The sequence below is a fragment of the Carassius carassius genome, chromosome 18 (genome assembly GCF_963082965.1).
Source record: "Carassius carassius chromosome 18, fCarCar2.1, whole genome shotgun sequence".
Classification (NCBI taxonomy): Eukaryota; Metazoa; Chordata; class Actinopteri; order Cypriniformes; family Cyprinidae; genus Carassius; species Carassius carassius.
This window is the reverse complement of record NC_081772.1, coordinates 30,746,213-30,756,440: the sequence shown is the minus strand read 5'-3', so window position 1 is coordinate 30,756,440 and position 10,228 is coordinate 30,746,213. Positions and strand designations below refer to the sequence as shown.

The 10,228-nt window shown below is 39.5% G+C and overlaps 1 protein-coding gene across 1 annotated transcript in view; it reads right to left on the bottom strand.

The window, feature by feature from the left end:
• Nucleotides 1-3,874: 3,874 nt before the first annotated feature.
• Nucleotides 3,875-10,228, bottom strand: part of cdk19 (cyclin dependent kinase 19) — a 92,270-nt gene continuing 85,916 nt past the window's right edge. The window contains exons 12-13 of the mRNA XM_059499190.1: nucleotides 6,792-7,007; nucleotides 3,875-4,041 (exon numbers count right to left, since the gene is read on the bottom strand). Of these exons, the coding sequence (XP_059355173.1) occupies nucleotides 3,928-4,041; nucleotides 6,792-7,007 (330 nt within the window). The 3' untranslated portion in view covers nucleotides 3,875-3,927. The remainder of the gene's footprint in view (nucleotides 4,042-6,791; nucleotides 7,008-10,228) is intronic.

The window sequence follows — 10,228 nt, the reverse complement described above, 5'->3', positions numbered from 1 at the left end:
TCATTTATTACATCATCTGGATTATACTCATACTCTGTTAAGAGTTTTGGTTTACAAAACGCACCTCTCACCTTCCAGAGATTGATGAATAGAGTGGTGTTTGGGCTGGAGGGGTGTGCAGTGTATGTGGATGATGTTATTGTTTTTAGTGAGACATGGGAACAACATTTAGTTAATCTACAAGCTCTCTTAACTCAGTTGGCTGAGGCATGTCTTACAGTTAACCTGGCCAAGTGTGAGTTTGCCAAGGCTACGGTAAGGTATCTGTGAAAAGAGGGTGGCCAAGGCAATGTACGGCTGGTTCAGGCCAAAGTTTGGCCATTCAGCAGTTTCAGCCTCTGTCCACCAAAAGAGAACTCATGCGTTTTTGGGGGATGGTAGGTTATAACCAGGGTTTCGGTTTAAATTTTTAAACTTCACTTTCACATTACAATGCAATCTGATCAATCAATGCAAACATATTTGCAAATACAGAACATCTTGCAGAAAATCAATCTGGTTACCATAACTTTTACTAAGTGCAAAGACTTTCTCAAGTTCGCTAGCGAGGTAAGCTAGAGAGATACCCATACAAAAAAAAATGTTTCAATGACAAAGAAAATATGTTTTGCTTTCACTTTAAATGAAAGATTTACATGATGATTATGTATTACATTGTTCTCAATCAGTTCTGAAAAAAATAAGAAAATTATATTTTTAGGGATTTTTAGATTTATTTAGCACTCAATCCCATTCCATTCTTAAACAGGAGGATAACTTTTTTTATATATAAATAAATTACAAAAAGCACTACAAAATTATTACAAATGACTCATGCTGCAGTTGAAGCTTTTGAACACAGTTACATCTTATTGAAAAGAAATTAGGTTACAATCAGTCACGAGACTTGAGAGCCAATGGCATTTCCCAAACATTCTTCAGGTCATTCATGTATGAATGTGTGGAGGGTTTGAGCGCTACATGGGGATGACTATAAGCTTTGGGGCTTTTTTTTTATTTAGAACTAGCGCCTGGTTAGGTGCTTAAATGTAACAAATTATGGTAGCTGGTTAAATTGAAAATCCTATCCCATTCTTATGATTCTAAAGCTTCTCATTGAAAGAAAAAATAAAGTTTGTTGTTAAATCTTCCAATGTAAATGTCACAATCCACAAAAACAATATGTTTGTCATTATTTATTTTGTTATTTGCATTCTCGGTTGATTCTGCTCAAAATTTTGGGAAAAATTTATAAAACAGGCGAGAAGTTTAAACACTGTTACACTAAAGATATGACATCAAATATGATATGCACCAACTTCTACATTGTACAACATTGTTCCTCCTATTATGATGAAATAAACAACATAATATGAAACAAATCATTATTTCAGTCAATGGTGGCTGGTAATACTCCTCAAAAATCCACCCCCTCTGTATCCTATAGTTCAAGACTTATAAATATCAGAAATTTTGAACAGTAGTGCCCAAAAGTCTAAGAACAATATTGAAAATGATTATTTTTTTCTTCTGATAAAAAAAAGAAAAGAAAAAAAAACTGTCATCATATAATATATAACTGGCATAACAATTTACATTTAAAAAGTAAACAAGAAAAAAAAGTACATTTCTTCTACTACGCAACATAAAATCTACCCATGTTAAATGGCATGATTGAGAATGTTCTAAAAACAACATGTGTGCTTTAAAGAGAGCCACCCCCCCTCATCTTTTAATTGGCAACCTAGAAAGTGCAGAATCTGATATATTTATACTTTGTCACAACCAATTTTTTTCAATCATAAATCTTTATTTATATAACATCTAGGCTTAAAAAAAAAAAGATTCTCAGATTTGGTCTGAAATATTTTGACCCACCCAACTGTACACCTCACTTTGATGTGTGAAGAAACTCAGAATAGGGGGTAGAAAAATTTTGAAATAACACTAGCTTTTGATGACTTTTGCCAGAAATACAAAGCACATTACAGAAAAACATGGAATGTTAAGATAGGACAGAAGAGATACATTAGTTCTGCAGACATTTTGGTTAAAATCTTAAAAAGCTGTCAGTCTCAACAATTCATGCTGGGTGACTGCAATACACTTGCATGTAACATTATCCTTCAGGGTCTTTTAAACTGATTCATTTTCATAAAGCTTAAAGCAAGAGACATCGAAAGACTCAAGCTCCAAGATTTCCTTAGAAACCTTTTTGAGCTTCTATATTCCACCAAGCTGCAACAGAAATGACTTGCAGGTGTCTAACACACTGCAAAGTTTAAGTGTTTCAAACACCTGTAATAAACACAGCTGAAGTCTCCAGCTTTGCCTGATGAGATATCCAACTTTATGTCAGAGGAGCGCATCAGTTGTCCTTGTTTGATTCAGTGCTCTGAAAGAACTCTCACTTCCAGTCCACAAACCGAGCTCAAATCACACAAAGAAATTGCACTTCAAAACAATAACCTGCACTTCAAAACAATAACCAACAATAAACAAATTATAAAAGCATATAAAACACAAAGAAGAGACAAGAAATAACAGTCACAGAAGCAGTTCAACTGCTAGCTGCCCTGGATATTTACACACATGCAAGTATATTCACGCACGCGCAGACCCAGATTTAGGGATTTTAGTCCTGACCAATATTCTAAAATATGTTCTTCTTCAAAAAAGAAAAATAGTAAACCATGTCCTTGTTTTTGATAGCAGATGTTATTTTATGTTATTTTATTGGTTGTTATTGTAACTAATGCAAAAAAGAGATGAAAAGTGTATTGTTTGAGTGTATAATTTACTACAACAACAACAACAACAAAAAAAACTCTTACACAACTAAAGAAGATATGTGTAATAATGCAGTGGTGCATGATAGCTATGAGAGATGCTCTTTGTTCAGTTTTTAAAATATGCACACATATGTTACACAAATCCAGTCTCTGCTCGACTGTCCGTACATGCAGGCAGCTCCCTTTACTGGGAAAGAGGAGGAAAAAGATAAGAGCCGATTTCGGTTCCTATGTATAGTTGCTTATATACCGTAGTTGTTTCTATTTTCTTTGTTTCAGGGTCATAAGGGGAATCTCAGAAAGGCTTTAGGTGCAATTAGTAATGCAAAATTTTGGATTGTTTTACTGTTACTGCATTAGTCTGCTGTCCCACTAGTCAATTTTCAGTTGTAGGCCCAAAAGGACAGATACAGCATTGCACATATTCATAGGGTATAATTATTCCATGAACTGGAACCTTGTGTCCTATCAATGCAACCTCACAACTCACTGGTCCAAAATCCTTTTCCTCATGACTGTACGTCACATCTGTGTCAAGTCATGCATCAGTAAGGATAGACCAGATTACTTCTCACTGGAACACTGGAAGAGGGTGAGATTTGGTAGCTATGATAGCCCTGATGAAATGAAATGTTTATGGTGTCAGTCAGTGGGAAACAGCTTTATGAGCCATTGTAACAATACTCATGTCACTTCTATCTGTAGCTATGACCCGAACAGCATTTGGCTGATCATTTTGAGACAGTTTTGGTCTAACAGTTGTCAAAATAAAAATGAGTAAGCTAGAGTAAGATGCTAAACAGTCAGCAGACCTTTAGATATTGTTGATTTTGGAGCTGGTGGATGTTTTAATGTTTTGAAAAACTGTTGAGAGCTTGAGGAAAACAACATTTAGATTGATGATTTTGGCTCTTGTTCTTCAGAGGAGCTCTGATTGAAAGAAAGAGATTGTAAAGTTGTGCTTTGGTTGGAGTAGCATTTTCTGAGAATTGTGGGTACAGGAGGCTTTGTAAGGGAATAAACTTGGATTTTATGTTTATATTGGGGCAATATTACAGGACCGACCCAGCAATTTATTTGAATGACAACACTGACTTGCCTGGTTTTATGCTTGTGGTTAATATTTATTTTAAGTGCTTATGTATGTTTTTGAGTATCAGTATCGATGAGACTGATGAGAGTGCTGAGATGAGGACGAGTATCCCATAGTGCTTTGCGACTGGGTGGAGCCTTGGACGTTGCTCTGGTATCCAAGCCGTGAGCTGGAGTGCTGCAATGAAGAAAGGAGAAAAAGGGTGAAAAATTATTATTTTTTAATTATTAAAAAATTAAGCATTTTGCACGACCAAGCAGTGTACTCACAAATCATTAACAAAATATTAAATTATATTCATAGTTAATCCATAGCTGATAAACTGTAGATAATACATTGTCACTGTAATTAACAAAACTTTTAATATTTACTTAGCTCATAGTAAAGAAATTGTTATTTGGTAATAAGAAGTAAGCTCTCACTTTAGATTAGGTCACTGAAAAAGGGAAAATGTCAGTAATTGTGTTTTAAAAGTGCTTTAAACCAAACTTTATTGAACATTAACTGCATTCATATTCACTGTCCCTTAAAATGTTTACAAATACATTAAGGACAAACACACACACACACACAGATATTGGAATTTGTGGCACTTTACATATGAGCTAATTGAACAATAAAACATTTGTTAATTAAAGTGACAATGAATGAAGAACTCAATTGTATAGTCTATTAATGCATTAACTACAGTTTATAAACTAATTTGGAAATTATTTGTAAGTAATTTATTAGTGCATACTTATAAAACGTATTAATATTTTTAGTAGCATTGCATGGGACTTAATGGGGAAAGTAAAAATGTTGAAATTAAGTACTATTTCATGAGCAAGAGCAAAAAAGGGAAAGACGTGACAGGTTTTAATGTCAAGGTATGTTGGGATATAGAACTATTTAAATTGCACTGGGTTACTCTTACAGAGGAGGCTCCCATACCACCTCCTCTGCACCACAAGAGGGAAAAGTCTCCTAAATATTAACCATTCCCAGTTGGACTCCATTTCCCATATAAGCCACTCACACACACAGACTCTTTGCAAAGTCTTGATTTGCCTAGCTGTCATTTCTGAGCATTTTACCTGTGTTTGCTTTCTGTATACTTGATCTTGGACCATTCCTTTTGCTCTGATTGCTCACTGCCTGCCCCGACCTTGGATTGTTTCACCTGAACTTTGTTTGCTAGCCGCCTGCCAAGATCTCTCGCCTGGTATTCGACTCTGCCTCTGTCCTAGCCCCTGCTGTTCTGTTGTGGTATTTGACCCTGTATTCTCTAACTATTCTAAATTAAAGCTGCAAATGGATCCAAACGCTTCTGACTCGTCACAGCAGTTACCAGATGAAAATCTGATCATAACAAAGTGATATGTGGCTCAAAATGTCAAGTCCAGTTAACTTTATTTGTATAGCGCTTTATACAATACAGATTGTCAAAGCAGCTTTACAGTGTTAAACAGTAAAATAGTTTGTCAAAAATACAAAACGACAATAACAGAGTATTTTTCTTAGCTAAAGTCAGTTCAATGATGATTCAGTGATGTCTGTTTCTAAGCATTCAGCTGCAAAATTCTACCACCACACGGTTTCACATGTGATATGTTTTGCACTGTAATGTGGAGGAACACTGCTAAAGTAATGGTAACTCTGCCTTAAAGCAAGGTTTCATCACTTTGGGTAAAATCTGGTGCTAACCCTCCATCTAAGAGTTCTTCTACATTAATCTGGTTTGAAAGGGGTGCTTTCATTTCAAAATGCTCCCCATTCACACTAGTATTTTGTGTCATGTGTCTTGGTTAGGAGCTTGCGGGTTTGGTGCTCAAGGGCTATGCTTGTCTGAGAGTTTCCAATGAGAATGTTCCATTCGTTTTCGTCCCGCTTCTCAAAAGATGAGGGACAAGCATCTGCATCCCGTGATTCAGGTAACGCTGCTGCCGAGGCACTAGGATTAGGATTGCGGGGTTCACAGCTCGAGCTTGCAGACAATTTTAAGAAGGGTATAAACCTTTTGAAAGCTTCTGTTGCGAGCTCAAGCACTTAGCCATTTCAGACACTATTTTAAGGACTATCAGATCCTGCAGATAGCACTGTATTGAGTCGAGCAGCCCCAATAGAATGTGTGCCTCCATGTTTGGATTCTAACACTCATGGGCATATTCTGGTTTTGCGTTATTGTCTCATTGTTTAGTGATACAGCTCAATGTGATGAGTCACAATGTCTAGGCTCCGCTCGCATTAGTTTGTATTCCTGAGGGATACTGAGCAAAGCGTTTTTATCTTGTGGCCCAGTTCTGCCATTGCCGCGGCACATTTTATCTCAGCTTGCAGTGAATTCAGAGTTTTCTAGAGTATTATTTTGCAAGCCTTAATTTCATCTTTAAAGCATCGAGTCCATCTGATAAAGACAGGATGCTCATTTGTCCACAGTGGTCCATTCCTAAATTCAATAGTCCATAAACAATTGGTACAGTAAAAAAAAAGAAAAAAAGGTCAAAATGTGCATTTCCTTACACAGTTAGACTGCTTATCAGTTACGACATGTAAACTAATGATCAAAAGTTTGGGGAAAATACGATTATTTTTTTTAAAGAAATTAATACTTTTATTAAACAAGGACACATTGATTCAAAAGACATTTATACTTTTAGAAAATATTTCAATTTCTAATAAATTCTTATTTTGAAGAATTATCTTAGTTTCCACAAAAATATGTAGCACAATGGTTTTCAACATTCACTATAAGAAACGTGTTTTGAGCATCAAATCAGTAAATAAGAATGATTTCTGAAGGATGGTAAAATGTTAGGTTTGTTTAACATGCCATTTTTTTGTAAATTCAAATTAATCAATCAGTTATCATGAATTAATAAATTAGGTATTTTGAATGAATCCAATGAATCTGAACAAGGAATGTCCCCTTGAGGTGCTTCTCTTACCTGGTAGTCTGTTTGAAGAACACTGGTTCCTGAGGTGCGAGGTTTTTTGTTGGGTGGCCCCTGTTCCTGTCCATGCTGTATGGAGGTGCCCGTGTTGGCCCCTGCAGTGCCTGATGTGCCATTTGTCTGCGCTGAGCTCTGCTGTGTTGGAGCCTGTTGTGTCTGCATTTGTGTCTGCGTCTGTGCAGCTGTCTGCTGGTGCTGCTGCGTCTGATTCTAAAGACAATAAAAAACAACACTGTGCTTTAAATGCCATCTTTATTTTTTAAGCAATGAAAGCTTAACAGCCACTTCCACGGGCATTACTAATTTCATGATTTTATTATTTTACAATAACAGTAAAACTGTTTTAAGACCACATTATACAAGAAGAATACAGTGGCAGAACACACAAAGTATTCAAAGATAACGGTTTTATTGTGCAATATACTGGTGAATATAATGATTTTTTTCATATATAATTTGTGTCATGGTCATGTAAAACTACACTTTATATTCAGGTCTTGATAACAAACAAGTGCATCCTCTTTGTTAAAGAACTACCCCTCCATTTAGTCCTTTCCTTTTAGTTACTTTAAGGCCGTTTCACATGCATGTTGGTCCCCGAAAATTGCCAGAGTGCCTTCTGTGTGAACGCAAACATGTCCCAAGATTGATTCCAGTATTGATTCTGGGTGGGGACCTAGTAACATTGCCGGGTTCAGTCCCGGAACAAGCTCTGTGCAAACAAAAGCCAGAACCAGCTTCGTAAAGGGTGTGTCGTAGTGATGACGCACGTTATCATGCAACTCTTTTACCGGTTGTTTTAACGGCAGACCAACGTTCACAATGAAACATATGTGCAAACTGTAATGAAGCAGAGATGAGGGAGTTCCTCACTATCCGTGCTGAAGTTGTGATCAATCGCCAGGTTAAACAGAATGAGTTACATTACATGTTGTAATGTCACGTGTCTTTACAGAATGTGTGTGAAGGTTTGAACACACACACACAGATTCCAGAAAAGCAATGGTAGTGTGAATGAACCACAGTCAAACGATCCTGGGAAAAATCCCGGGACATATTATCCGTGTATTTTCCAGAATTTATGTGTAAAAGAGGCTTTAGTTATTGTCCTGTGCCAGCATACAGTATATGGAGTGAGAAAGGATTGGTTTAAGTCAATTGTCTCAAGATTGCTTAACTTCAGGATTAACTATACATTGAGAGAGAGTGAGAGAGATGATAAAAAGGTATTGTGCCTTGCATGCATCTGTGACGTGCTGTGCAGGATCAAGCACACAATGCAGGAGAACAAACTAACAATGGGAATATTTAGGAGAAACTACAAATAACAACAACTGAAACATACAAACAATACCAGACATGGAACGAACTAAAACTGAGGGCTTAAATAGATGATTAACAGAATCAGAACAGGTGAGAACAATATGAGCAACAATGGAAATAAATGAGTAGAGAGAAAATGGGAACAGAGGAAACTGGGTCAAATTAAACTTGGAACACAAACAAAAAAAAAAAAAAAACGGATTACACGACTCAGGTTTTATTCCGTGCCTGAAATGTTGACCAATTCACTAGTTCACGCTTACATATAATTAGCTGAGGTATGGTATGCGTATTTGGCGTGCTGTCCGGGGAAGGGCTCCGAGCTCGGGAATGACCCGAACCTTGAGTACCCCCACTTCCCTGTCTATTCATAAAGTGAACTCAAAGTGAGGAGATGGGGTGGAGGAGGTATGCTGATAAACCGTCAATGGATAGAGGTAAGTCAACGATATTTATACTATGGGATTGATTACTTGATTATGGTCCACCTGTGTCGATTAGGCTAGGTATTTGACGCGCTCCTCCCGAATCTTGTTAATAAAAACATAATTTCACTAGTTCACACTTACATATAATTAGCTGAGGTATGGTATGCGTATTTGGCATGCTGTCCGGGGAAGGGTTCCGAGCTCGGGAATGGCCCGAACCTAGAGTACCCCCCAAAAAGCAAATGTACAAGAGGACAGCCCCCAGTTTAAAGAATGCCCCCGCAAAAATAGCATAGAGTACTGGCGGGGGCTGATTTTGATTTTCTGAGAAGTTGTCTCGTTGGCAGGCCGGAAGGGCCTACGTACTCTGGTGGGAGCGACTTGGAAGAGTAGGCCCTGTGGGCGCCCGGTCGGTAGTTGCCTCGACCGGAATAGGTCACGGTGTCGGCGTACAGGCCATACTGGCTGATAGCCCCTGCTATTCAGTGGGCGAAGGGCCTAATGCTAACCGAGAGGGCCCATGAAGCCTCTGACAGGAGATTGAGACTCAGGATGACGGACGTCTGGGTCCTCTCGGTTTGGCAGATAAAATGCTTTGGGCTGGCTGACAAGGAGGACTCTGGCGACATCCGAAGGGAGATCCCGACTCACGGCATCGGATGGATGAGACCCGACCGGCAAGTATAGACCCGACCGGGTCAGACGGGTAAGCCTCGCCGGACGGGGAGAGTGGAAAGGAAAACCCGACTGGGAGGACTCTCGCGGCATGCGATGGGGCATCATACTCAGAACATCAAACGGGTAAGCCTCGCCAGGCGGGGTTAAAAGATGTGAGGATAGCTGAGAGGGTTTTTTTTTGCAGGATTTGACGAGAGGTCGAGACTCATAGCGTCGGACGGTTAAGCCTTGCCTACCGTCAAATGGAAAGGTAAGTTGCGTGGCCGATAGACTCTTACCGACGTCCGAAGGGAGCACACGCATCGAACTGGTTAAGTCTCGCCGACCGTAGAGTGGAAAGGTAAAGGTTGTCTGTCCAGGAGGCTCTTGCCGGCGTCCGAAGAGAGCACACGCATCGAACGGGTAAGCCTCGCTGACCATAGAAATGGAAAAGTTAAGGTTGTCTAACCGGGAAGCTCTTGCTGGCATCCGAAGGGAGCACACGCATCGAACGGGTAAGCCTCTCTGGATGTGAGACAGAAGAGGTAACATTAAGTGGCCAGGAGGCTCTGGCCAGGAGGCTCTCGCCAGCATCCAACAGGGACTTCCTGTTCCCGGAACAACTGGGTAAGCCTCGCAGGCCATAGGATGGAAAATGTAAGTTTGTGTGGCCGTGAGGCTCTCGTCGACATCTTATGGGAGTTCGCTACTCATGGCATGAGACGGGTAAGCCTCGACGACCGTAGGATGGAAGGAGGGTTTGTTTGTGTGTTTGGTACTTGCGGCATCGGACGGCTTGCTTATTGGGTAGATCGGTTTTGCGACCTAGACCACGTGGAATGGTAGTGGTTGTCTGGCCAGGAGGCTCTCGCCAGCGTCCGATGGGAGCACTCGCATCGAACGGGTAAGCCTCGCTGGCCAAAGGATGGAAAGGGTCAGGTTGTCTAGCCGGGAGGCTCTGATCGACGTCCGATAGGAGCTTAGATCCAGGAATCGAACGGGTAAACCTCTCTGGCTGAAGGA